The sequence below is a fragment of the Phytophthora cinnamomi genome (assembly GCF_018691715.1).
Source record: "Phytophthora cinnamomi strain GKB4 chromosome Unknown Contig107, whole genome shotgun sequence".
NCBI classification, from domain to species: domain Eukaryota; phylum Oomycota; class Peronosporomycetes; order Peronosporales; family Peronosporaceae; genus Phytophthora; species Phytophthora cinnamomi.
In genome coordinates this window covers 48,681-71,596 of record NW_027151040.1, presented here as the reverse complement: position 1 = coordinate 71,596, position 22,916 = coordinate 48,681, and the positions used below count along the sequence as shown (strand labels likewise).

At 58.0% G+C, this 22,916-nt stretch overlaps 11 protein-coding genes across 12 annotated transcripts; 7 read left to right on the top strand and 4 right to left on the bottom strand.

Moving 5' to 3' along the window:
- Nucleotides 1–95: 95 nt before the first annotated feature.
- IUM83_17257 (Inositol-tetrakisphosphate 1-kinase) lies at nucleotides 96–1,770 on the top strand (the record flags this gene model as incomplete). Its single annotated transcript, XM_067942196.1, has 6 exons — nucleotides 96–180; nucleotides 246–835; nucleotides 898–1,047; nucleotides 1,118–1,168; nucleotides 1,234–1,287; nucleotides 1,360–1,770. 6 exons carry the CDS (start codon nucleotides 96–98, stop codon nucleotides 1,768–1,770), a joined length of 1,341 nt encoding a protein of 446 aa, XP_067782361.1.
- A 67-nt stretch (nucleotides 1,771–1,837) lies between these two features.
- Nucleotides 1,838–2,599, bottom strand: IUM83_17256 (uncharacterized protein; the record flags this gene model as incomplete). Its single annotated transcript, XM_067942195.1, has 2 exons — nucleotides 1,838–2,473; nucleotides 2,540–2,599. The coding sequence occupies 2 exons, from the start codon at nucleotides 2,597–2,599 to the stop codon at nucleotides 1,838–1,840; spliced, it is 696 nt and encodes a 231-aa protein (XP_067782402.1).
- A 215-nt stretch (nucleotides 2,600–2,814) lies between these two features.
- Nucleotides 2,815–4,572, top strand: IUM83_17255 (ATPase family AAA domain-containing protein 3A; the record flags this gene model as incomplete). Its single annotated transcript, XM_067942194.1, has 1 exon — nucleotides 2,815–4,572. The coding sequence occupies one exon, from the start codon at nucleotides 2,815–2,817 to the stop codon at nucleotides 4,570–4,572; it is 1,758 nt and encodes a 585-aa protein (XP_067782362.1).
- A 382-nt stretch (nucleotides 4,573–4,954) lies between these two features.
- Nucleotides 4,955–6,241, top strand: IUM83_17254 (NPL4-like protein; the record flags this gene model as incomplete). The annotated part of the gene is made up of 1 exon (XM_067942193.1): nucleotides 4,955–6,241. One exon carries the CDS (start codon nucleotides 4,955–4,957, stop codon nucleotides 6,239–6,241), a length of 1,287 nt encoding a protein of 428 aa, XP_067782403.1.
- Nucleotides 6,242–6,642: 401 nt separating this feature from the next.
- Nucleotides 6,643–7,581, top strand: IUM83_17253 (uridine kinase; the record flags this gene model as incomplete). Its single annotated transcript, XM_067942192.1, has 1 exon — nucleotides 6,643–7,581. The coding sequence occupies one exon, from the start codon at nucleotides 6,643–6,645 to the stop codon at nucleotides 7,579–7,581; it is 939 nt and encodes a 312-aa protein (XP_067782359.1).
- A 603-nt stretch (nucleotides 7,582–8,184) lies between these two features.
- On the bottom strand, nucleotides 8,185–9,190 carry IUM83_17252 (proteasome subunit alpha type-5-a; the record flags this gene model as incomplete). The annotated part of the gene is made up of 4 exons (XM_067942191.1): nucleotides 8,185–8,731; nucleotides 8,843–8,934; nucleotides 9,016–9,097; nucleotides 9,177–9,190. The coding sequence occupies 4 exons, from the start codon at nucleotides 9,188–9,190 to the stop codon at nucleotides 8,185–8,187; spliced, it is 735 nt and encodes a 244-aa protein (XP_067782401.1).
- Nucleotides 9,191–12,297: 3,107 nt separating this feature from the next.
- Nucleotides 12,298–13,266, top strand: IUM83_17251 (Sporangia induced myosin-like protein; the record flags this gene model as incomplete). Its single annotated transcript, XM_067942190.1, has 1 exon — nucleotides 12,298–13,266. One exon carries the CDS (start codon nucleotides 12,298–12,300, stop codon nucleotides 13,264–13,266), a length of 969 nt encoding a protein of 322 aa, XP_067782387.1.
- Nucleotides 13,267–13,493: 227 nt separating this feature from the next.
- On the bottom strand, nucleotides 13,494–15,478 carry IUM83_17250 (putative protein phosphatase 2C; the record flags this gene model as incomplete). The annotated part of the gene is made up of 3 exons (XM_067942189.1): nucleotides 13,494–14,783; nucleotides 15,303–15,320; nucleotides 15,428–15,478. The coding sequence occupies 3 exons, from the start codon at nucleotides 15,476–15,478 to the stop codon at nucleotides 13,494–13,496; spliced, it is 1,359 nt and encodes a 452-aa protein (XP_067782360.1).
- Nucleotides 15,479–17,087: 1,609 nt separating this feature from the next.
- Nucleotides 17,088–17,555, bottom strand: IUM83_17249 (RxLR-like protein; the record flags this gene model as incomplete). Its single annotated transcript, XM_067942188.1, has 1 exon — nucleotides 17,088–17,555. The coding sequence occupies one exon, from the start codon at nucleotides 17,553–17,555 to the stop codon at nucleotides 17,088–17,090; it is 468 nt and encodes a 155-aa protein (XP_067782369.1).
- Nucleotides 17,556–18,438: 883 nt separating this feature from the next.
- IUM83_17248 (Peroxisomal targeting signal 1 receptor) lies at nucleotides 18,439–20,603 on the top strand (the record flags this gene model as incomplete). 2 transcript variants are annotated; one of them, XM_067942186.1, is made up of 3 exons in its annotated part: nucleotides 18,439–19,509; nucleotides 19,576–20,276; nucleotides 20,408–20,603. In XM_067942186.1, the coding sequence occupies 3 exons, from the start codon at nucleotides 18,439–18,441 to the stop codon at nucleotides 20,601–20,603; spliced, it is 1,968 nt and encodes a 655-aa protein (XP_067782367.1). The 2 variants fall into 2 exon arrangements, with proteins under 2 accessions (XP_067782367.1, XP_067782368.1); XM_067942187.1 differs by having other exon boundaries at nucleotides 20,354–20,603.
- Nucleotides 20,604–20,807: 204 nt separating this feature from the next.
- Nucleotides 20,808–22,785, top strand: IUM83_17247 (Dynein assembly factor 1; the record flags this gene model as incomplete). The annotated part of the gene is made up of 2 exons (XM_067942185.1): nucleotides 20,808–22,430; nucleotides 22,597–22,785. The coding sequence occupies 2 exons, from the start codon at nucleotides 20,808–20,810 to the stop codon at nucleotides 22,783–22,785; spliced, it is 1,812 nt and encodes a 603-aa protein (XP_067782366.1).
- Between the last annotated feature and the right edge of the window lie 131 nt (nucleotides 22,786–22,916).

Sequence of the window (22,916 nt, the reverse complement as noted above, 5' to 3'; positions counted from 1 at the left end):
TTCATCCACGTAGAATACCCGCAGTGAGCCCATGAAAACAAGTCGTTATTTTTGGTAGAGCTGCATCGGAGCTACTGGTAGAGTTGACTCGCAGCATGGATGGCAGCTTCGATGGTATCGATGGCCCCCAGCACGAACGCGTGGCAAAAGCACTCGAGCAGGTGAACGGGTTCCGATATCGTAAGGATACCGAATATAATGGTTTGACCGTATCGCTGTCCACCTCGCTAATCGTTCTTCGTTAGGGTATCACCCGCCCCCTCAAGATGACAAAAAGATGTTGCGTTTTGATTCAGATGATGAGGAAGACTTGAGCGATGGTGAAGGCGATGAAGACGAGATTTCGGGTGATGAAACCCAGAGACACCAGCGCCGGCGATCCAGCAACGAAAAAGCCAAGCACAAGAACGGCAACCCCGATGTCCCAATAATGACTCTCGATGACCATATCGAGAAATTGTTGCGAACGACACGCACTTTGGCGATGCTGAAGATTGCAAACAATACAGCGGGAACCATCCCGTCGGATAGTGAGGACGATAGTGACGAAGCTGACGACGTCGTGTCGGACGAACTGAGCATCGGTAGCCTGTCATCCGTTGGATCCCCCAAACACGGGGCGTCATCCGGAAAATTGACCAGCCTCGGGAGTCTCTCGCTTGCTGGAACGCCAAAACATGGGGCATCTTCTGGCAAACTTTCTAGTCTCGGTAGCAACTCAAGCATGGGTGGGCGGAAATCAAGCCTCCTCGGGACCGCGGCGATGCGCTTAGCACGTACACTCAGCGCGTTCCTTTGTCTGCCTCGTGCAATTAGCTACGTTGATCTAGAGGCGGTAAGTTGGGGTTCTAAAGGTCTTGGAGCATTGCCATATCTTCACCCTTCCTTTTTGTCCAGATCACAGAGAAGCTGTTAGAGTCGCCAAATGACCAATTTGACGATGGTGAATACGCGGATCTCATTGATTGTCACGTCGACTCGGCACGAGACGATGAAGCACACACGGAAACTGATGAGGACGATCCTATTTGGAAGCGTCGTAACTCGGTACAGACGACGCGTTCCCATCCCAGCGTAGTCAATGTGTCGCCACTAACGACGCAAATGACGTGAACAGAGACCAATTCGACCGCTAAATCTTGCCGAAGACCCCACAGACTTGGAACTGGTGGGGATCTCGTTGTTCCTCAGCGTTATATCTCCGTCATTAATGTTCCTTCTCGGTACATGTAGCATCAACGGCAAATATTCACAGAGGCAAATCACTTTGGTGGCGTCTCGAGTCGCGTAAGTAAAACTGTCAGCAAACGAGATAATCCCAAGGTTGCTAACAACGTTTGAACCGTCGATCATCGCCAGAACTTCTTTTTAGCGTCGAGTAAGCACCTGTTGACCAAAGATGACTCAAAAGGCAGCATGTACTTTGGCGTAAGTCTCAGCGGTCGCTTGCTCGGCTCCACAATGAATGGCTCAAGCACAAGTTTGAACTTCGGCAGACAAGGAAGTGGCTCCACGGTAGCCTCGAATCCCAGCATCGATGAAGCAGCAGCAGATATCGCGGACAGTCCCTTCAACGAAGAGGAGTACGTCAAATGGCGGACGCAGGTAAAGGATGATTACCTAGCATGGTTGAATGCGAAGGTGGAAGCCCGGAAGCGTCGCAAGTCGCGCATGAAGAAGGTAGACCCTAGCAAAAAGCCCCGTTGGTTGCTGCTATACGAAGCCAGCAAAAACCCAACGCAGAAGTACCGGCCCGACGAGAAGGAGTAGCTGCCCCATTTGCTTGAATTCGGACCCGTTAACTACCCCAGTTGCTTCTTCACCTTCTATGACACTTTCATTTTTTCACAGTTGCTGTTGCGTTTTCGGCTCGGACTGCTGCTTCTTCTTCGATCTTAGCTTTCTCCAGAGCATATTTCGCCATAGCATGAGGCATGGCGGAACCAAAACCGTATAGGAAAATCCCGATGAATCCCACCAGTAGCAGCTTGTTGCGCGCTCGGCGCGCACTCGCTCGCGGGTCAATAGCTTCCACCACTGAGGACGACGTCTGTTTCAGCTTCTGAGCTCCTTCGGACACTGAAGACCGAACCCGTTCCTGAGCGGCACTAGTCGCGTCGGTCGCGCTCTGCTGCGCGCGCCTCTTCAAGTCGTCGACTGTGTCACTGGCCGAGCGCTGCAACTGCTTGGCGTTCTCGCGCAACTGGCGCGTGGCGTTCTCCTGGTTATTGCGCAGGTTGTGCAGCACGTTGGCGCCGATGCCGCGGACCTTGGCGGCGGCGGCCGCGCGCGTCTCCTCCACCTTGTGCTTCGCCGCCTTCTGCACATCTTCCACCTTGTGTCTAGCGGCCGCTTTGGCCTCCTCCGCCGAGTGCTGCAGGCGGCGCTTGGCCTCGTCCGCTGCGCCTGCCGCCGCCTGCTGAGCCCGCGCGCTGGCGTCGCTCGCAGCCCTGCGCAGCTCCTTCTCGCCGCTCTAAAGCGCACAGCCAGCACGGTGTCAGCGCCTGTCCATGCAGAGCTACAGCGCTGCGCTGCGCACCTGGAGCTTGTCCTGCACAGCGTCGGCCGCGCCGTCCCAGAGGCGCCGCAGCTTGTCCATCTCGGCCACTTCCGCACCGGAAAATGCACTTGGCTAGTTTGATGTGTGGGTCACACCCATCAAAAACAGGAGTGATGGTCCTCCTCTTAAGTACGGGTATCAGCTTGCGCCATCCAGTGCATTTCCCCTTTGCCCTCGGCCGCAGGATCCGCCCGTCGCCTGGCAGGCCGCAGCGTCTCGTTCAAGCAAGCTCCCCCGTCCCTCCCTCCTTCACCATGTTCAGCGGCTTCGGCGGAGGCTCGAAGCGCAGCAGCGCCCCCGAGGCGGCCGAGCCGGCCCAGAACACGCTGTCGCAGCCCAAGGGCAACAACAGCGGCGGCGGCGGCGCCGGCAACGGCTACTCGTTCGACCCGTCGGGTCTGGAGCGCGCCGCCAAGGCCGCCCGCGAGCTGGAGAACTCGCGCCACGCCAAGGAGGCCTTCAACCTGGCCAAGGAGACCGAGCGCACCAAGCAGATGGAGAACCAGGCCAAGATCAAGGAGAACGAGGCGCTCTACAAGCAGTACGAGATCGTACGCGTGCAGAAGGAGGGCGAGGAGCGCCGCAAGACGCTCGAGGAGGAGACGCGCCAGCACCAGCAGCGCGCGCAGTACCAGGACCAGCTCAAGCGCAAGCAGTACGCCGACCAGCTGGCCGCGCAGAAGTACATGAAGGAGCAGGAGCTCAAGAAGCAGGAGGAGATCCTCGCTCGTCAGGAGGCTTCGCGCCGCAAGACACTCGACTACGAGGCCGAGCTGCGCCAGAAGACGGAGCTGGCCAAGGTGGCCGCCGAGACCGAGGGACGCATCAAGCAGGAGCGTCTCAACCACGACCTGCACCTCGAGGAGGCCCGCGTGCGTGCTAAGGAGTACCGCGAGACGGTCATGGAGGGCATCAAGCTGGCGGGTAACACTGTCGGTTCGGGTATCATGGCCTTCGTCGACGACAAGGAGAAGCTTACGGCCACCGTGGCCTCGCTGACGGCCCTGGCTGTCGGTATCTACACCGCCAAGGTCTCCACGAGCGTTGCGGGCAAGTACATTGAGGCGCGCATGGGCAAGCCGTCGTTGGTGCGTGAGACGTCGCGCCGTTCGGCGACGCAGGTGCTGGCCAACCCCATCCCGTCGATCAAGCGTGCGCTGCGTCTGCAGAAGGCGACGGACGCCCTGGAGGGCGTTGTGCTCGAGCCCAAGCTGGACGAGCGTCTGCGCAGCGTTGCTGTGTCCACGTTCAACACGAAGAAGAACCGCGCGCCGTTCCGCCACCTGCTGCTGCACGGCCCGCCCGGTACGGGTAAGACCCTGTTCGCCAAGGCTCTGGCGCGTCACTCCGGCCTAGAGTACGCCATCCTCACGGGTGGTGATGTCGCCCCGCTGGGCCGCGAGGGTGTGACGGAGATCCACAAGCTGTTCGACTGGGCGTCGCACAGCCGTCGTGGTCTGCTGCTGTTCGTCGATGAGGCTGATGCGTTCCTGCAGAAACGTAGCAACACCGTCATGTCCGAGGACATGCGTAACGCATTGAACGCCTTCCTGTACCGCACGGGTGAGGCCAGCGACAAGTTCATGATCGTGTTCGCCAGTAACCAGCCGGAGCAGTTCGACTGGGCCATCAACGATCGTATCGATGAGATGGTGGAGTTCCGCCTGCCGGGCTTCGACGAGCGTGTGCGCATGCTGAAGCAGTACTTCGACGACTACATTCGTGCGCCGAAGAACTCGCGTGCCAAGAAGATTTACGTGGAGGGCATTGAGGACTCTGACTTCGACGACCTGGCCGCCCGCATCGATGGTTTCTCTGGCCGTGAGCTGTCGAAGCTCGTGATCGCCTTCCAAGCTGCGGCGTACGGTTCGCCGACGTCGGTGTTTGACAAGGAGATGATGACGAAGGTTCTGGATCACCACCTCACGGCTCACACGCAGAAGGAGGCGTGGAAGCAGTACGTCGGCCCGAACGAGACGCGCGACCACGTCAAGACGATCGTGGCGGAGTAGGCGCTGAATGAGGTGGGTCTGCGTTGACTCGGGGCTCTGTCTAGAAGACCTCTTGCTGCACGACCGACCGAGCGACAACCGCTATAGACTAGACTGTTAGATTAGTACCTGAGTTGTGGGCGCTACTCAGTTCCAGTTGCCAAGGCTGCTCTGCTTGCTCCGTTTTCGACTCCTAGCGTAGGCTCTTATCGCACGAGGCCAATGCGAAGAACAGGAGAGAGAAAGAGGGCCTCTGTATTTGAACATGGTATCGTTCTTTTGATCCTTCCTAGCGCTGAGGTGTCTTCACTTCAACCTTGCTCGGCCTGAGCCCTCCAAACCCCGTCAAAATCGTTTCGCCCAAAAGGATACGGCCATTATTTTCTCGGTACAAACGAGCAAGATGCTTGTCCGCGTGCGCTCCAAGAACGGCACGTGGCGGGTGGGGGACCTGACGCCGTCGTCCACGATCGCGGACATCAAGCGCTGGGTCTTCGAGCAGCACTCGATCTCCCCGGCGCAGCAGCAGCTGGCGCTGGACCAGCAGGGCGCGCAGACAACTACAGACACACAGACTCTGCGCGAGCTGCGCGTGGGCCATGGCGACATGCTGTTCCTGGACTACGACGGCGAGACGGTGGCCACGGGTGGCGCTGTCGGCACCAAGATCAACGCGGACGGCACGCTGACGCGCGTGGCGCACCACGACCGCGCCGACAAGCAGGCGTTCCGGCCGGGCATGAAGTCTCTGCGGGACATGAAGATGTACTGGACGCTGGGCGAGTTCATGCGCATGGACGCCCAGTTCGAGTTCAAGATCAGCGCGCAGAAGGAGCCGCAGGTGGCCAAGGTACACCTGGACGGCGCGAGCTGCAACGACTTCCAGGCGTACCTGCGCCAGTTCGCCTTCCAGCAGTCGCGCTGCGGCTGGCTCTACGGCTCTGTGGACGCGGAGACCAAGGAGGTGACCGTGGACTTTATCTACGAGCCGCCGCAGGAGGGCAACCCCTACGGCTTCGAAGTGCTGGACGACCCGAATGCCGACAAGGTGGACGCGGTGGCGGAAGCGCTGGGCTACGAGAAGGTGGGCTGGGTCTTCTCGCACCCTCCGCGCGAGGACGACGACTTCCACTTCTCGGCGCGCGAAGTGCTGCTGGCGGCGCAGCTGCAGGCCGACGCTGGCGGCAAGGGCTCACTGTTCCTCACGTTGAAGGTGACGCTGGACAAGGAAGGCCAGGCGTCCTTCGAGGCCTTCCAGGTCAGCGACCAGTGCGTGGAGATGTTCGCGGCCGGCGCCCTGGCGGAGAACGAGCAGAACCCCAAGGCTTGCGCTGTGAACGACACGTTCACGGCACTCGTGGAGGCCAAGCCCGCGCCCGAGGTGGACAACAACTTCTTCCTGTGCGTGGTGCCCGTGGTACCGCACGAGTCGCCGCTGCGCAGCGAGTTCCCCAAGCTGAACCGCGAGGGGTCGTACCGCAGCCGCGCGGCGCTCAAGGCCCAGCTCCAGAAGTACCGTGACGAGCCGTACTCGAAGCGCATCAGCGACTTCCAGTTGCTGGTCTTCCTGTCCGACTTTCTCGACCTGCGGACGGACATCCCGGCCATCTGCCAGGCCGTGCGCGACCCGAACGTCCCGCTGGACTCGGGCTACCCGATTCTGATCGACTCGGTCGCCGGCAGTCAGTGAGCCGAGCAGCGGTGGACAGGCGAGCAGCAGCGAGGCAGCAGCGGCACTAGCGAAATTGTAAGGAAAACCTAACCAGACGAACAGATGAGCGATCGTGTCACTAGCAGCAACAGCGGCAACGAGCGTTTGCTTGAAGCAGTTGGCGGCGCATTCACGATGCCGTCGCCCTGCTCCATACCGCCGGTGGGTACGTCGATGCGCGTCACGGGATTGTCGAGTCGTGTTCCGAATTTCCGCGCATTGGTCGAAAAGAGGCGGCCGGCGCTGCGATTGGTCCATGCGCGCAGTGAATGGCGGCCAGCAGACGCCGGCTCGTTTCTCGCGGAGCTCATTCGGGCATTCGCCGTCCACGACGCACGCGACCGTCCGTCGTCTCATCCCCCCGTGACGCATCGCGCGCAATGGTGAACGCCAGCATCTTCGAGGTGGTCGTGGTGTGCGCGGCGCTGGTGGCGGCCATGGCGGCCACGCGCGCGCGCGCGGAGCAGCGCAAGCGCCAGAAGTTCGCGCTGCAGCAGCCGCTCGTGTCCACCAAGAGCGAGCTGGAGCTGGTCAAGGACATCGTGTACATCAACAACTCGACGCAGCCCGGCGGCAGCTTCCGGCTCGAGCGCTCGCGCCACCTGCTCAACGAGGAGGGCAACCAGATCCTCGTGGTGGGCGTGTGCGGCGGCTCCGGCTCGGGCAAGACCACGCTCTCGCGCGCCATCATGGCCGAGTTCGGCGCCGACCGCGTGTCGTACCTCTCGCACGACTACTACTACAAGGACCTGGCCCACCTCACCATGGAGCAGCGTTCCAAGCACAACTTCGACCACCCGGACGCGCTCGAGACGGACCTCATGGTCAAGCACCTCAAGCAGCTGCGCGCCGGCAAGACCGTGGACGTGCCCGTCTACGACTTCAGCACGCACTCGCGCTGCCAGAACACGACCCCGATGAAGCCCAACAGCGTGATCCTCGTGGAGGGCATTCTGATCTTCGCCGACCAGGCCCTTGCCGACCTCATGGACATCAAGATCTTCGTCGAGACGGCCGCGGACATCCGCCTCGTGCGCCGCATGCACCGCGACATGGAGGAGCGCGGACGCACGGCCGAGTCCGTCATGGACCAGTACATGAAGACGGTGCGCCCCATGCACATGATGTTTGTGGAGCAGTCGAAGCGCGTCGCGGACGTCATCATCCCGCACGGCGTCAACTCGGTGGCTCTCGACATGATCATCTCCAAATTGCACAGCTTCACAGCAGCGGGACACAGCGCAACAGCCAGCAGCAGGTCCGGCAGCGAGCGCTCCGACTCGATCGACGACGAGGATAAGGAAGCGCCGAGCGCTTGAGCAGGGCAGAGATGAGTTGAATAGGCAGGATTTTTAGCGGCACAACCCGCGCTTCATGTGATCTACCACGTCAATTGTATCTGGGCGGGCATGTGTGGAAGAAACGGTCCGCGCCATCGTAGACGACAACACAACGCGCTGCGATGAATGGAGGCCGGCGCGCACGGAGAGGGAGCATAGGAGATCGTTTCCTGTGCCAGTTGAAGTATCACATACGAGGATGGATGGAGGGGATTGACGACGGGGCTATCGACCGCGGTCGACTTGCTTGCTCGTCCACAGTGTACAAATACAAGCTTCCTTATCCATACTGCATAGCTTCAACAAGCATCAGTAACCGATCCATTAGTTGCCCAGCTTTCAGGTAGCTTGCGGAAGCGTTGTGGGCTGGTTGAAGCGGTGGCGTAACGGCAGCTTGAATCTACAGCCAATCTGATCAGGGTTTCACAGTAGCACCACCAAAAGCTGGCAAGCGACAGCAGCAGAAAGGATGTAAATGAGGTCCGCGCTCGGCGTTCATTGCGGAGTTAATGCTGAAGAAGCACCGACACGCGGGGCACTTAAGTTCGGGGCTACCCATCACCCACAGCCTTCTTTGCTCGTCTACAGGCGACCGATCACGACCTCCAGCTCTTCGGCAGTGCAGACGTGGAAGCCCTTCTCGCGCGTGACAACAGCCAGCTCCACATTGATGCTGGTAAGCTTCTCCTCCATGTGCTGCTTCAGCGCGCCAATAGCAAGCGTCTCGGCCTCCTGCAGCGTCAGCTCGTCCGTGTAGCCGTCCTTGAGGTTGTTAAGCGCGCCTTCAGATCCAGAGCCGATGGCGTGGGCCTTCACAAGCCAGTACGTGCCCGAGGGCTCCGAGAAGAAAAGCTGCGGGCCGGCCTCGTCCACGCCGGCGAGCAGCAGCGCCACACCGAACGGACGGCTCATCTTTTGCTTGTGGTTGTTCTCATCCGAGCCCTCGCCGAAGCTCAGCGCCAGGTCGCAGATGGACTGCGTCAGCGCCTGCACGCGCACAGGTTCATTGTACGAGAACCAGTGGTTGGTGGCCTCCACACGCGCGTGGTCGATCAGCGTCTGCGCGTCGGCGGTGATGCCGCTCATCGCAGCGCCGACGTGACGGTCCACCTCCATGATCTTCTCGATGCTGTCCATACAGCAGCGCCACAACGCACAACAATCAGCATCTGCGCTACTGCTGCTAACAGCAGCGCAATTCCTTCAGAATGGATAGTTGCTGGTATCTTTCCCAACCTACCTGCCAGGCTCCAGCAGCGGCGACGTCAGCCGCTTCTCCACGGCGAGCACGACGCCTTCCTTTGTGCGGATGCCGATAGCTGTGGTGCCCATCTGCGTATCCCCCCGCAGTATAAAAGGATGCGTGTTAACATATCTCCAGAATCGCCGACACCTCCCAGCCAGCATACGCACCTTGATGGCTTCGATGGCGTACTCCACCTGGAAGAGTCGCCCCTCGGGCGAGAATGTGTTCACGCCACGGTCGTACTCGGTGCTGCAGTGGAGCGAAACGTGCACAAGGTTAGTTGCCACGTATTGGCGCGCTGCAAGGCGTCGGCTGCGGCCCCACGCACTTGGTCTGGAACATATTGCTGGACTCGCGCTCGGGCTTTCGATCTGCCTTCTCCCCCCGCTTTGGATATCTTCACGGGGACACAATAAGGGTCGATGCGCACGGTACGGCTTACAACTCGAATTAGTGACATAGTGACACGCAAGTTGCGTTGCTGGCGAAAAACCAGTTTTCTCGCTGATGAGTTGCGATGCATCAAAATACGCGTATTGAGGTGCTTCATCCACTCGAAGGCGTCACTACGCACGTCACTCCAACGCAAATTTAGTTGGACTAGCCAGACTGAAACCGTGACAGCTCACCCATCGAAATGGTGAGGGCCCCTATTTGCTGCCTCCTGGCATTTTTGGACAAGAACCTGGGAGCTCATTTCCATGACTGGAAATTCGTTTGAAATGCAGCTGACTTATTAGCAAGAGCCTAGTAAGGAGGCGTTGGTGCTATCTTGAACAGTGGTGACCCATATAAGCCTGCGACGGATATGTGGGGTACCAACATTTACAGGCTTTTGCTCTCGCTCTTGTCACAGGAGTCCTTTGTGCAGTGTTTTCTAAATATGCTGCAATTTGGTTGGTTAGAAAAGATAAGCGAAAATCCACGCGTTGTTATCTTTGGTCGACACATAAGATGAGCATGGGTTACCCCCTTACCCCAACGTTACCGCTAGCGTGCCTCTCTTTCGTCTAATGTTCGGCCCAGAGCAATCGTTTGCATCCCTGTCAAGTACATGATGTGTCACTTTCGAATTGGCACGCTAAAACGCAGACCAAGATGGAGATCCAACCTACAGTTCAGTCGTTAGGCAATCAACACCGCAACATTAACGTTGCAAAGAAGATCGAGGCATGGTTTCCGCGAACCCCATCGAAGTCATCTCCAACGCGTGCAGCCACAATTGCCCACCTCATTAGCAAAGCAAAAAGTCGGTCCCCGCAACGAATGGTGTCGACAGCTTCCTCAGCGGAGACGGTGGCAAGCCAAGAAGATTACGGTGGTGAGAGCGACGAGACTGATGCTGAAGATGAAGACGCGGAGGACGATGAAGATGGTGATACTACTGTCAAGACAAACACTGCGTTATTGGACACAGCCGCCGCCAGCGCTGTTCCGGACAACTATGAGGCTGAGCGAAAAAGCGAGGGTGATTGTCTTCACTATGAAATTCTTCTTTGGTACGGCTGCAGCCTCGGCGGGGTCGACTTCTCGTCGTGTAAAGCTTCTGGCTACCCCTACGTGAAAACAACTGACGGCAACGAATCGCTTCCTGGCATGTGGAATATCCAAGAAGGCGACTTCTTGGTGTCAGTGAATGAAAGCGCCACGCACAGTTCCGCAATGACTTTTGGTTCGGTGATGCAAATAGTTGCCAGTGGTGCTCGTCCTGCAGTCCTTCGCTTCAGAAGGCCGACCATCCAGGAACTGCAGCAGATTCCAAAACAGAAGTGTAAACCCACAAATGAAGAGAGACTAGGCCGCCGCCGAAATCGAGAGCGGCTTGAGAAGACTCTAAGCTACGTAATCTGGCGGGAAGGCGATGGCCCGCTCGGTGTATCGTTGAAAAAACAACCAGGATCACTGTACCCTGTTGTTGCCGACATGAACCGTAGCAGCGTCGTCAGACGCCATGCGAGCGTGGGAGACCAGCTGATATCGATCAATCAACACGATATCTACAAGCTGGGTAGCAAGCGCTGGGTACAGTTGCTGAAGTCTGCACCAAGACCGCTTGTGCTAGCATTTCGGCGCGTGGGCCCTCCATCGAATCAAAAGGGTGCACGCACGCTGGACCTGTGATGCCTAGCTACGCGGTATATTCAAATTGGAATATTTCTTTTATGTGAAAGGTCGTTGATAAAATTGACTTGCCGTTCGTATGAATGAAGTTGAAGTTCCTATGAGAACAGCAGTGAGTATGGTGTAAAATAGAAGGGAAAACACCGGTATGGTCGTTTCTAAGGGTGCACCATTTGCTAGTCTGGTCATGGCAGTCGAAACTCCTGTTCGCTGAGTTGACTGAAACTTATGGTCGTTCCAATAGAACGCGAACTACAGCGACCTTATCCCTCTAGAAAAGTAAGTTCGAGTCATCAGGAAGTGATGCAGATAGAGTATCGCCTCCTCCGAGTTAGATCCATCCAACGTAATGAGCAGAGTTGACTGCTGATATCAACAAACCTCGTCCATTTATACGAAGACGATCGCATGCGGCACGCAAGAGCACTCGGTGAGCAGCGAAACGTAGAGGGTACGCCCGCAGCAATTCCGTTGGTGAACGCGATGCCGCAAAGGCACCCCATCGAAATGGGGCAGGAACGTCTGGCGTGCCAGTGTGAATAAATGCCTGCGCACACCTAGACACTATAAATACGGGAAGCGAGCAACCCAAGTCGTGCACGCAGGCGGTGGAGTGCATTCCTCCATCGTAAAGCAACTTCCACCTGTCCGAAGCCCCATTTTGCGCTTCCTCGTTGTTGAGTGAGTCTGGCTAGTGAACGCATCGGCCGCTTGGCTACCAGATTATGAACACACTTCGAGTCCGAAGATATTTGGATTTTCAAAGATAAGACAGCTAAATTTGCTTCGAATATTTTGCGGTTGTAGGGTGAGTTGCTCGTTTTTGCCTACATGTGTTACTGGAATCGTACCGTGCTTGAGTTGGTCCACACTTGCACACTGTAACTTGTAGGTGCATGAAGGTATTATCACTCGAGTTTTTTGTCCGGCACCATGTTGAGACCTGCTCCCTTGTAACGGTCTAACGTGACCCCTCCAATTTGTGCGTCGTCCCAAATTGCACTTGACAGTTACCCGCGCCAAAAAAAGCTTGGCCGTTGCCTGAATATCTATCCGATCGGCGGCACCGCTTGCTCTCGTTGCCGTACCAGCTGCAGCGGCAGTCTCCTATCCACAGCTGCCGAGGCAACAGCAGTCTTCCCTTGCTGATTGCCCTGAGCCCTCGAGTCTTCCACTTTGTCTCACCAAGTGCTGGTGGAGCCGGTGGTGAACGAACAGCCGAGTCTGCATTTTGCTAGTGAAACTTGCCCGTCATAACGCAAGTAGCCGCCCAGCGCTCCCAGTCGCAGTCGCCGCAACCTACACACAACTTTCATTTGTTGATTCCAATGGGCGTCGACGCTCTGCAATTGCGCGACTTGGAGACTCTCCCGACCAAGAACCAGTCGATGAACATGGTCGACGTGGAGCGTCAACCTCAGGACGACGGCAGCGTTGTCAAGGCCGTGGCACCGGCGCCACCGTCGTTCAACAAGTGGCTGGCGGAGGCACTCGTGAGAGAAGAAGCGGCTAGCAAGATCCAGCTCTTCCTACGGTACCACCTAAAGCTGCGGGCTTCCGCAAACGCTTCGATGCAGCGCACCGCATCGACGGCGTCGTCCCTGGACTCGCTGGACATGCCGGACGAGCTGGACGAGGACCATCTACAGTACGAAATCCTGCTTTGGTACGGCTCCAGCCTGGGCTCCGTTGGCTTCGTTTCGTGTGACATCACGGGGTACCCGTGTGTTGAAGCGGCTGAGGGCAACGACTCGTTGCCGGGCATGTGGAATCTACGCGAGGGCGACTATCTCATCTCGATCAACGAATGCAGCACCAAACGCTCGGCTGTACCATTCGACGCAGTCGTGCAGATCCTGGACAGTGGCGTGCGGCCAGCCGTGCTGCGGTTCCGCAGGCCTGCGTCGCACGAATTGCAAAGTCTCACAACGAGGCTTCGCCGAATGTCGTTGACGGCGCGGACAGACCGACAGAAGAGTCGGGAGCGGCTGGAGCGGTCGTTGAGCTACGTTATTTGGCGAGAAGAAGACGGCCCGCTCGGAATCAGCTTGAAGCCTGAGAAGGGCAAGTCGTACCCCGTGGTCATGGCCATGAACAAGTCTGGCGTGGCGGGGCGCGGTGGCAAGCACAACAAGGTGAGCGTGGGCGACCAATTGCTGACCATCAACCACTATGACGTCTTCCGTTTGGGCTTCAAGAAGATGTGCCAGGTCATGCAGTTCGCTCCCAAGCCACTCGTGCTCACGTTCCGGCGCACGTCCTCGGAACCGAAGGAGCCTCGCAGCCTTGACCTGTGAGCGAACCCCGTTCCGTTTCTCTTCTTGAATGGGCGGGCACCACTCAACCGAGCCCATGCTCTCTACCTTTTGCTTTTCGCTGTAGCACCTCGAACAGTCCGCCAGTCTAGCTGTATGCGCCGGTGCGTGTACGCATTATTTATCGAGAACAAAGATCCATGACAAAATAATTAATGGCTCAAAGGCCTTAGTTACTAGCTCTACTTATTGCTTTATGGGCAGTTCAATCACTCCCCGAAACATATAATCACGGCTGTCATGTTGTCCATGGAGCCTTGCGCCTTGGCTTCATCTAACAGCATTTTGCCAATCGTGATGGACTTCTCGCCCTCAGCGAGGCGCTTGGCGACAAATTCCGTCAATTCCTCGTCGCTGAAGACGTCGGTGACGCCGTCGCTCACTAAAACAAGGAAGGCGTCGTCCGATGCGATCTCCAAGGACGCGATGTGAGGAGCACTGGTGATGAACTTCTTCTCGTCCGCCTGACCCAGTGCACGCGTGACGGATATGGATCCAGCCACGCGTTTGTTGACAATGATGCCGTTCAGCGCACGAATTCGCTTGATCTCGTCCTCATTTGTGGCCTTGTGGTCTACAGACAGCCGCGAGGTCTGGCCGTCGCAGCAGAAAATTGCACGGGAGTCACCGACGTTGGCGATGTGGAAGCTCGTACGGCCGTTGTACTTGCGGATGAGGCAGGTGACGGCCGTGGAGCCGCTCTCGGACGACTCGTCAAAGTCCTCCAGCTCCTTGTCCAGCGAGGAGAAAGCCTCGGCGTAGCAGCTCTCGATCTCGGCGTTGCTAAGCACGTCGGGCTCGACATCCGTGCAGTTGTCCATGCTGCTGGTGGACGTCACGTTGCTCCGGTGGCTGCTGCTACTCTCGGCCTCGGAAGAGCGCCCCCTCTTTTCACTGTACTTGACCTGCATGAGCTCGGCAAGTTTCTGGTGGAAGTACTTGGCCGCGTACTTGGCGCAGAAGTCGCCGCCGTGGCCATCGTACACGCCGAAGAAGGAGCTCACGGCGGGATCATCCGGGAACGCTCTGTACTTGGGGATAGCGACGCACTCGTCCTCCATGTGCTTCCTAAACTGGCTGTTCTGCGTCGACACCGCGGCGTAATCCCGCACCACGGGGCTTGGCAGATACTGGTCGGTCGGCTTCCGGCTCGGGCTTGCGGCGGGACTGAACCTCCGCCTCCGGTCCTGCGTGGCGGGCGACACCGCGGCCTCCAGGCAGCTGCGGTCCTCGTCGGCCCTGCGGAGACGGAAGCAGGGCGACGAGCGCGCCTCGGACGAGGAGCTGGTGGCCTTGCTACGGCAGCGTAGACGGTCGCCGATCTGGAGCTTGCGGGGACGCGGTCTAGCGGCGACGGACGAGGATGAAGGGGCGCGGCTGTGGTCGCGCGAGCACGAGATTCCCATGGACGAATCGCCAGCACCGCGAGGGAAGGCGCGGCCTGCGACGGAGGGCAGGTGGAAAATCGTGGTGGCGGCGGGCGGCGTACACAGGACGCGCTTCGGCGGCAATGCCCAAAGCGATAATGCCCGACTGCGCCGCCGCGTCCGTCCACGAGCAAAACTCCTACTGGAAATAATAGGTTTAGGGGCCCCAGCAAAGTTGATTTATTTGCCTGAACGACATTTCCGACACGGAGAAAAAGGCCCGTGCAGTCAAGGTCTGGCTCCAGCAGGTGGCTTCGGCGCGGGCCGAGGAGCTGCTACCAACGCGCTGCGACTCGCAGTGCGAGGTCGCTCGGTTCAGGGGCGGCAGCGAGGAATCGAGTGAACGCTATTATATCGCCCACGACGAGACTCGAGCTCGAGCCGCTGGGTGGAGCTGATTGCCATCGATGCAAATCGCGCCTCTTCCTGCTCGCTGTGATGACGGCAAGCCGCGCCTCTGCGCGAGAAATCAACGCGCTGCTTGGGAGCCGCCCGCCGGCAATGCAGGTTGCAGTTCGCATTTGCTGTATGGAGCGAGCGTTCCTCGTCGGTGTTAAAGGGGGCGCCGTGTACGTCATGCAGGCCGCGTACGCTCCCGTTTAACAAGCTCTGCGGCATAGCTCATAGTATATGAGTCATAGAGCACGCTGACGGAAAACTGCTGAAGTGCAGGCTGCTGCGCGCACTTGTACATACACTTGTGTGAAGTGACTTACGTCTACCGACGTGGTACCGCTGAAGGTATGCCTCGGTGCTGTCGAGCGCATCGCCTTCAGAACGCAAAGCTCTGAAGAAATCGTCCCTCCGCGCCCTCGCCGGAGTCGCTGAGAGCACGCCGAACTCCGCGAGCGCGGTGAGCAAGCGTGGTGAGCTCTGCGCCGGCTGCAGCGTCACAAGTCACGACGACGGGGACTGGCTCACGGCCACCCAGCCGCTGGAGGCAACGCGTCGGGTATGTACACGAACGAGCGCAGACGCAGCGCTTGTCACAAGCACTCGTGGCACCAGCGAAGATGGACGCTTACCACCGAGAAACAGCAGCACGCTGGCACTTTTAGGCTGTAGCTCGAGTTTCGAGCTAGACCAGAACACGCGCCATGCTTGCCGTTCCACTCAGCGTGGTGATCCATGGCTGCGCACGTTGAACCAACGTGTTGCCTTTTGGGAAAGACAACTTCAATTTCGAAAACGTTTCGCGCCAAGCCGCCCTCGGTTTACGATCAGAGAAAGCTGCCAGGGAATCGATGAACAGCAGTTCGACCCGAGCACCGCGCACGCGATGGTGACCTGTCTGTCAACTTGATTTGTTTTTCCTCTGCGACAGCAAGAGGCCTGTCGTGGAATGCCGAGCTGCATGTCTTCTTGCCTGCAGAAGCAGCGCGAGCAAGTTTGGCGTCGCCGTGGACATGCACACGTACTTATGGCTCAGAAGCGCTGCAGATGTATAGCAGGTTGCATCATATTAATACAACGCATGTGGTCGAGGTTTGGACGGCCGCGGCTTATGGTTGCAGCGCGATCGTTGATCAGTGGTGATTGACCACCGACAACGCGCGGCGCAACCTCAGCATGGCAGACGACCAGGTCGCACTGCTGGTGCATGCAGCGAGTCCCCGGCCTGGTCCTTCTTGAGTCCCCGGTCTGGTCCTTCTTGCCGTTGGGGCAGATGGATAATGAACGCGCTGCATAGGACAGGAACAGATCCAGCGGGCGGAAATGCTGCTGGACCGCTCGAGCAGACGACTCGTTGTTATCTCAAGCTTGGCATCCGATCTGGCGCTTTGTGGTGCGGAGTTAACACGCGGCAGTGCCAGCACGACCCCAGCTAAACGGTGTGCTTGGTTTGGAAGTATTCCGAGCCAAGGGCTGTGTACAATATTTGTATTGCCTCCGTTTTTTGTTTCTGTGTTTAGCCTTGCATGGCAATCGCGGCAGCGAGGTGTCAAGATGTTGGTAGGTTCACGAACTTCGAGGAGCAGCCATTGCAAAACACTAAAAACACGAGCAACGAGCAATGGTGCTCGATGTGAGTGCTTGGCAAAATGGGCAAGTCCACCTTACGCTCGGTGGCTGTGGATTCTGTTAACAAGCGCGTGTCTAAATCACACCGAATTGTGAATTCCCATTGGGAGCAAAACCCACAATGGGAGTCCCATGTGAACGAACATCTAGGTAACATCAACCACGTGGGTGAAGTTACAGGTAACAGCCCAAAAAGAATCATTTTACCGAGATAACGAGGAACTCGTGTTGCAAGCAAAATGTATGATTAGTACATTTTCGTCACTACACATAGACTATTGGTGCTTGCACGTTGTTTATCGTGATAAGGAGATCGGAGATCTCCGCTGGCCTCGTAGAGCTTGATCGTGTTTCTTACGCGAGCATGAGGGCAGAAATGATTGCGAACGCGGTCAGCACTGTCACCATCCCGAAGTTGCGCTTCGAAGCCGCACCAGACACTTCGTCGGTGGCACCGATTGAGCCCGCCGACTTGCTCACATTCTTGTCATCGTCACCGACGGACCCGTCGAAGAACATGACGCTACCCGATCCAGAGTAACTTGGTGCAAGGTTGTCTGGCAGTAGCACCATGATCGTCGTAGGAGCCTCTGTTTCGGTCATCGAATTGGTAGCAGACGCTGAGTCTGCGTTGTTGGTCGCAGACTCCGTATCCGACAACTCGGTGGTGATCTGCATGCGCCGGAGCGCGTTCGGCGGGTGGACAGCACCATTCTCAGGTATCTCAACGACAGTCTCGGTTGACCAGTCGAGGTTAGCGGCACAAGTCGACTCGAACATGACGGCGACGACAAACACGGCGATAAACTGGCTCGGCTTCATATTGGTGGTCGTTGGAAATAGAGCTGGGGTTGCGCGCAGTCGAGAAGAGTTTGAATAATGAGGTTGGCCTAGTGACAAGTGTGTGGATCGAGTTAGAATCAATCTGGGTCATCGACTATGCGTAGATAGATGTATGGATTCAAGACTACTGAAGTAATGATGGGTCGGGTGTGTCTACTTGCGAAGTACTTCAGCTATACATGGTGTCGGACTTCAATCCAAGTCATCACATGCATTCCTCGATGCGGAGGATACCTGGGATATTGCGGCTGGTGTGGAGGCAGCAGTGGATAACCGTACTGCTGCAGTTCCTTCGAAGTTCATTTCACGTCGTAGCATGCCGGTCGGTTCCATGTCAGTCATCGGGATATCAGCAGCAGCGAAAGCGACACCGCTGGTTACGAGTCCTTCGTTTACTTGTCTACGACTTCAACCTGACAAATCTGAAGCCCATTCAGCCTCGCTGTGTCCTTCTTGGTCTTCCTGACCACTTGCGTGCGCTGGATAGCGCTTAGCAGAGTGACAGGTCACTGTGAAAAACACACCCGCCAGCAAAACCTCACCTGCGGGCTAATTTTTGCTTCGCAGTCGAATCGCGTACTGATGTGCTCGGCGTTGTGCCATGAAGTGCAGGCAACCCACAAGTGCAATTTTGCTCGATGGTTGCTCAAATAGAGCATCACATATACCGGTACTGATACCGGTGCATATCCAAATTTGTGCTGTGGCTTCAACATTTGTGTCGTAGCCTCAAAATTTGTATGGCCTCAAAATTTGTGTCGCCCAAAGGGGCCAGCTTACGCAAGCCAAAAGGGAAGCTTCTTGAAGGCACCATTCCCATCGAGACCACCAAGAGCGCGCGCTGCTAGAGCTAGCTACCGAGATGGACGTGCTGGGCAAGATCGTACAGGGCACGGGATGTGCCGTGGACGGCACCGTGGCGGCGCAGAACCCACTGTCGCGCGCGCTGGACAGCGTGGTGCAGTCGCAGGCGCGCGGCCGCCAGGCCCGCGGCCCCATGGCGCCGTACGGCGCGCGCAGCGAGCTGCAGATGCAGATGCAGCGCCCCAACATGGCGCAGGGCGCGGACCCGCAGTTCTTGGCAGCCTTCGAGCAGGAGGCGGCCAACCGCTCGCGCATGGAGGCGGCCTTCCGCGCGGGCGAGGCGCAGCAGCAAATGATGCACGCGCACCAGGCGTCCATGGAGGCGGCCTTCGGAGAGGCCCAGCGCGCGCAGTTCCAGCATATGCAGGGTCCTCCCCCGCCGCCCATGATGGGGCCGCAGATGATGCACCCGCGCGCCATGCAGCACGACGCGTGGGTCGAAGACTTCCGCTCCAACCACCTGGACGATGCCTGGCATACCGCCGGCAAGTCGCACCAGGAGGTGGCGTGGGAGGAGGCCAAGGCGCCCGTGCCCATGATGCACCACCAGCCGATGATGCACGCTGCGCCGGCGGCTGCGCAGCAAGTGGACGCCCCGCTCGAGCAGGCGGCCCAAGAGGCCGCGAAGAACCTGGAGGCGCAGCAGGCGTCCAGCGAGATGGCGCACACCATGAGCCAGAACCCGGACCCCAAGTGGCAGAACAGTCAGTTCCTCAAGTTCATGAACCAGGTCAGCTCTGGCGAGGTGCAAATCGACGAGGAGAAGAACGAAGTTGTCGGCGGCGAGCTCAAGATGGAGGGCGCGCTGGAGGGAGCGTGGGAAGACACGGCCGATTTGCACTCGAACCGAGACCTCTTCGACTCAAGCTGGAAGCAGAGTGGCAATGCATCAGCAGCTGCGATGGAGAGTGCGTTCGCAGAGTCCGCAGCGGCCCATGCGCATCCTCTGGAAGGAGCGTGGAAGGAGACAGGCACGGCGAATGCGACGGGCTTGGACCAGGCGTGGGGGGACTCGAAAACTGCGGAGGAAAAGGCGATGGACAGCGCATGGGGGGACAGTGACAACCTGGTACGTCAGTTCGTGAATTGCGTACTTGTAGGAAGTTGTTCTGATGCAGGTGTGGCGTCCATGTAGGAGGCGATCTGGGAAAAAGCGATGGCGGACGCGCAAACCACAGATCCGTTCGAGGATGCGTGGGATAACGCGACTAATCAGGACTATGCCTACAAGGCCGATAATCCGTTTATGGACGCGTCCGAGAACTTCCAGAGGGGTATCGAGTTCTTCAAGTCGGGGCACCTGGATGACGCTATCCTCGCCTTTGAAGCAGAGGTACAGCAGCACGCGGAAAACAGTGAGGCGTGGCGGATGCTCGGCGAGTGTCATGCGGAAAACGATGAGGACAAGAGCGCCATCATCTGCCTGGAGCGCGCGGTCGAGGAGGATCCGTACAACTTGAGTGCGCTGCTGGCACTCGGAGTCAGCAACGTGAACGAGCTAAATCCTCAGGGCGCACTGAAAACGCTGAAAGCCTGGGTGCAGCATAACCCGAAGTTCCATGGACTGGAAATCCAGGTGGACGAGTACAGCGATGGATCGTTGATGGACGAAGTGATGCAACTAATGCTGCAGGCGCGTGCACACGACCCCAGTGACTCAGACGTGCAGGTCGTTCTTGGTGTCCTGTACAACGTGTCGAAAGACTATGACGCAGCCGTCGAGAGCTTTAAGGTTGCGACCGATTCGCGGCCGGACGAGTATGCCCTGTGGAACAAGATAGGTGCAACATTGGCGAACTCAGCGCGGTCTTCGGAGGCGATTCCTGCCTACCACCGGTGAGTCACGCGATGTATCTGACTGGTATGTGGTACGATAAAACTCACCAAAGTGTGTATGCATATTTGCGATGTAGCGCGCTGGAGTTGAAGCCGCGATACGCTCGCGGCTGGCTGAATTTGGGCATCAGTCACGCCAACCTGGGGAATTACGAGGAGGCCACGAAGTGCTACCTACAGGCACTGAGCTTGAACAACCGCGCAGACCACATCTGGAGCTATTTAAGAATTTGCTTCACGTGCATGGAACGGTTCGACCTCGTGAAGGTGGCGGATACGAGAGACATCGCTCACTTCCGTGAAGAATTCAAGCTCATCGATCTTTAACCTGCTCTCCCATTACCCTCGTGCGTGACGTTCAGCTGTGGCGATGAATGTATTTTACTGGGCTTCGGTAGAGGAACGTTTTTCAGAAATGAACAGAAAATCTTTGAACCGTCCGCGCCTGTTCACTGGTCCAGGTGTGTTGTATCTCGCACTTTAGATCCTGCTCGCCTGCTGATTGCTTCGCAGATGCCCACGACAAGTGTGATGTCGTCTTATGACCGGCTGCGAGAGCTGGAGAAAAAGCGGTTCTACGAGGAGCGCAAGGGCCAGGTGCCGGTCATGGATGCCGAAACACTACGCGAGTTGTGTCTGGACAACGACGGCTACGAAACACCGGAGCTCAACGACAGTTTGTACGCGCACTTCCGCGGGTTCCAGCGCATCGAGGGTCTGGAAGCGTACTACAATCTGAAAGCTCTGTGGCTCGAGTCTAATGGTCTCTCCAAGATCGAGAATCTGGAGCCTCTCATCAACCTTCGGTGTCTCTATCTGAGCAAAAACCTCATCGAAAAGGTCGAAAACCTACACACCCTGCGCGAGCTCAACACGCTTGACCTGAGCGAAAATCGCATCCAGTCGCTCAAGGGGCTAGCGCAGCTGCCGAATTTGTTGTCGCTCAATGCGTCTCGCAACCGCCTCGCAACCAGCGCCGACTTGCAAGAACTCGCGCAGTGCCCACTACTCAACAACATTGACATCAGCCACAACCTAATCAACGACCCAGAGACTTTGAGCGTCCTCAAGGCTGTCCCGATGTTGAAGGCCTTGCGAATCACTGGGAACCCGGTGGTCTCCAGCACGCGTTCGTTCCGCAAGACGTACATTGCAGCACTGCCTCAACTCTCGTTCCTAGACCGACCTATTTTCCCGATCGAGCGCGCGTCCGTGACAGCATGGCAATCCGGCGGACTCGAGGCCGAGCGTGAGGCTAAGCGCGCGTTCGTGAACCAGGAGAACGAAGAGCGCCGACGCAGCTTGCAGGAGTTTCGGGACTGGCAAGCGCAGGTTCGAGAGCAGCGGATCAAGGAGCTGGAGTTGGAGCGCGCGCAGAAGCTGCTGGAAGCAACCCCCGAGGCTGAACCAGAAGAAGTTGATGTGGATTTGAAAGGCTTCCGAGCCATCACGAAGGCGGAGTACGCTGCGATGGACGCCGCCGAGCGCGCCAAGTGGGACGCGCGCATCGAGGAGGCTCATGTGGCTTCCCAGCAAGCGAAGTACGAAGTGCTGGGCGACGGCGTTGCGCGGATGGGGTCAGCGTTTTGGGCGACCTCGGCAACGCAGCCACCAGAGCCAACGACCGAGTCCGCTGACGTGCCCCCGCCGCTGCAACCTGAAAGCGAAGAAGTGCAGGTACATCACCATACACCTGAAGGTGAAACAGCACAGTCGAACGGCGAAAACGAGCCGCTGCTTCCCGTTCAAGTCGCCGACAAACCATCTGCTGTACAAGTTGAAGTTGCAGGCGACTTGACCTTGGAGGACATCTCGCTGGTCGACACAAGCACTGAAGGCCGTGTTGTTGAAGCTGCAGCTGGCGAGTTGGCGAGCGGCCACGGCAACGAGCAAACGACTGCGCATGTCGTCGAGGAGCTCGTCGAGGAGCAGCTCCCCGTCGTCGAACACCGTAGCGGCAACGACGCCGCGGCTCTGTCTGCCGTGTCGTCGACACAACCGGATCTTCCGCCCCCTGCGCCAGTTGCAGCGTTCTGGCCGGTCGGACGCAGCCGAGTTGACGTGGAGCCTCGCGAGACGTGGGCCCAACTGCAGCAGCGTGCCAGCGCGGCGCCTTGCCGCCTGCGCCCGCAGTCGTTGCCGTCGGCCTTTGAGGTGCGTAGTACATGTAGTCAAGCTCTAATTGATTGCCTGGATAGGGCACGGGGTGATGGCCGCTGCCGATTAGCTAGCGACTCATTCGCAGCCATCGCACGCCCGACATACACCGGCCGTACTGACTTGTTGTGCATTGTGTTGTTGTCGTGCGCGGGACACGAAGCCGGACGAGGTAGACGAGCGAGCGGGGGAGCACGTCGCGGATGGGGCCTCAGAATACACCGCCGGCGCGTCGCCCGTGCGCGTCCTGAGTCGCGCGGACATTCTGCGTGAGCTGCATGGCGCTCGCCAGCAGCGCCAAGACGGCCAGCCGCCGACCAAGCTCTATACTAATGTCAGCGAGCTAGACTGACGACATGCGTTACATAGCTGATGTCGCTTATATACCAGCGCTTGTCTCCGATTGGTCCTTTCCGAGGGGTGTTATAGTCCAGTCCATGCTTACCTACGTACGCCAGTTGGCGCATCTTGCTCCGGCCTTTC